This window comes from Buceros rhinoceros, unplaced genomic scaffold, assembly GCF_000710305.1.
Source record: "Buceros rhinoceros silvestris isolate BGI_N320 unplaced genomic scaffold, ASM71030v1 scaffold24855, whole genome shotgun sequence".
Classification (NCBI taxonomy): Eukaryota; Metazoa; Chordata; class Aves; order Bucerotiformes; family Bucerotidae; genus Buceros; species Buceros rhinoceros.
In genome coordinates, this window is record NW_010412776.1 from 12882 (window position 1) to 13531 (window position 650).

The window sequence follows — 650 nt, forward strand, 5'->3', positions numbered from 1 at the left end:
AAACGCTCCCGCCCGTATAAAGCCAAGCGGCAGTAGCCTGGGAGTCAGGACTGTGAGCAGCAGCAGCTGGGCTTGGTGGCTTTGAGCAGCAGCTCTGCTCTATGTTACCCTTTGCCCAGGGAAGGGGGACCACAGTGACAAGTCCTCGGCCGAGGTGGAGCCTGGGAACAAAGAGAAACCGTGTTCTCCTCTGAGCCCAAGTTGTGAAGGGCAGGAACACGTTGTCCTGAGGGGAGTCCCTGCAGCTGCAGCAGAAGGCAAGCTGCAGTGCCCAGATGCCCTGGGCCGGCATCTCGGTGCCGTGGCTGAGGACTGTGGCAGGAGGGGAAGAACCTGCCTGGCTGGTGGCGGGTCTGGCATTGTGGGGACGCTGATGCGACGCTGTGCTGGCCGCAGCTGGCTGTGGCTTGTGTCCGCCTGCGGCCGGGCCTTCAGTTCTCCACTTCCCTGGGACATTGGTATCTGTTTTCTATCCCTCTCCCACCCCTCCCCAAACTTGCTTTGGGTTCTGACCCATGGTTTGGCTGTTGCCAAGCGAGGCGGCTCCTGGACAGAGCCTGTTCTCCTGCACTGGCCCCCTGCCGCACTGCCCAGTTCCCAGAGCTGGTCCAGGTGTGGCCAGGCAGGTCCTGCCTTGCCCTGCCCTCACT

At 62.5% G+C, this 650-nt stretch overlaps 1 protein-coding gene across 1 annotated transcript in view; it reads left to right on the plus strand.

Moving 5' to 3' along the window:
• Positions 1 to 36, plus strand: part of BAP1 (BRCA1 associated protein-1 (ubiquitin carboxy-terminal hydrolase)) — a gene marked incomplete at its 5' end in the record, with an annotated part of 9642 nt that extends 9606 nt beyond the window's left edge. Inside the window, one exon of the mRNA XM_010136524.1 lies at positions 1 to 36. This exon is cut by the window's left edge and continues 1 nt beyond it. Within this exon, the coding sequence (XP_010134826.1) occupies positions 1 to 36 (36 nt within the window).
• Between the last annotated feature and the right edge of the window lie 614 nt (positions 37 to 650).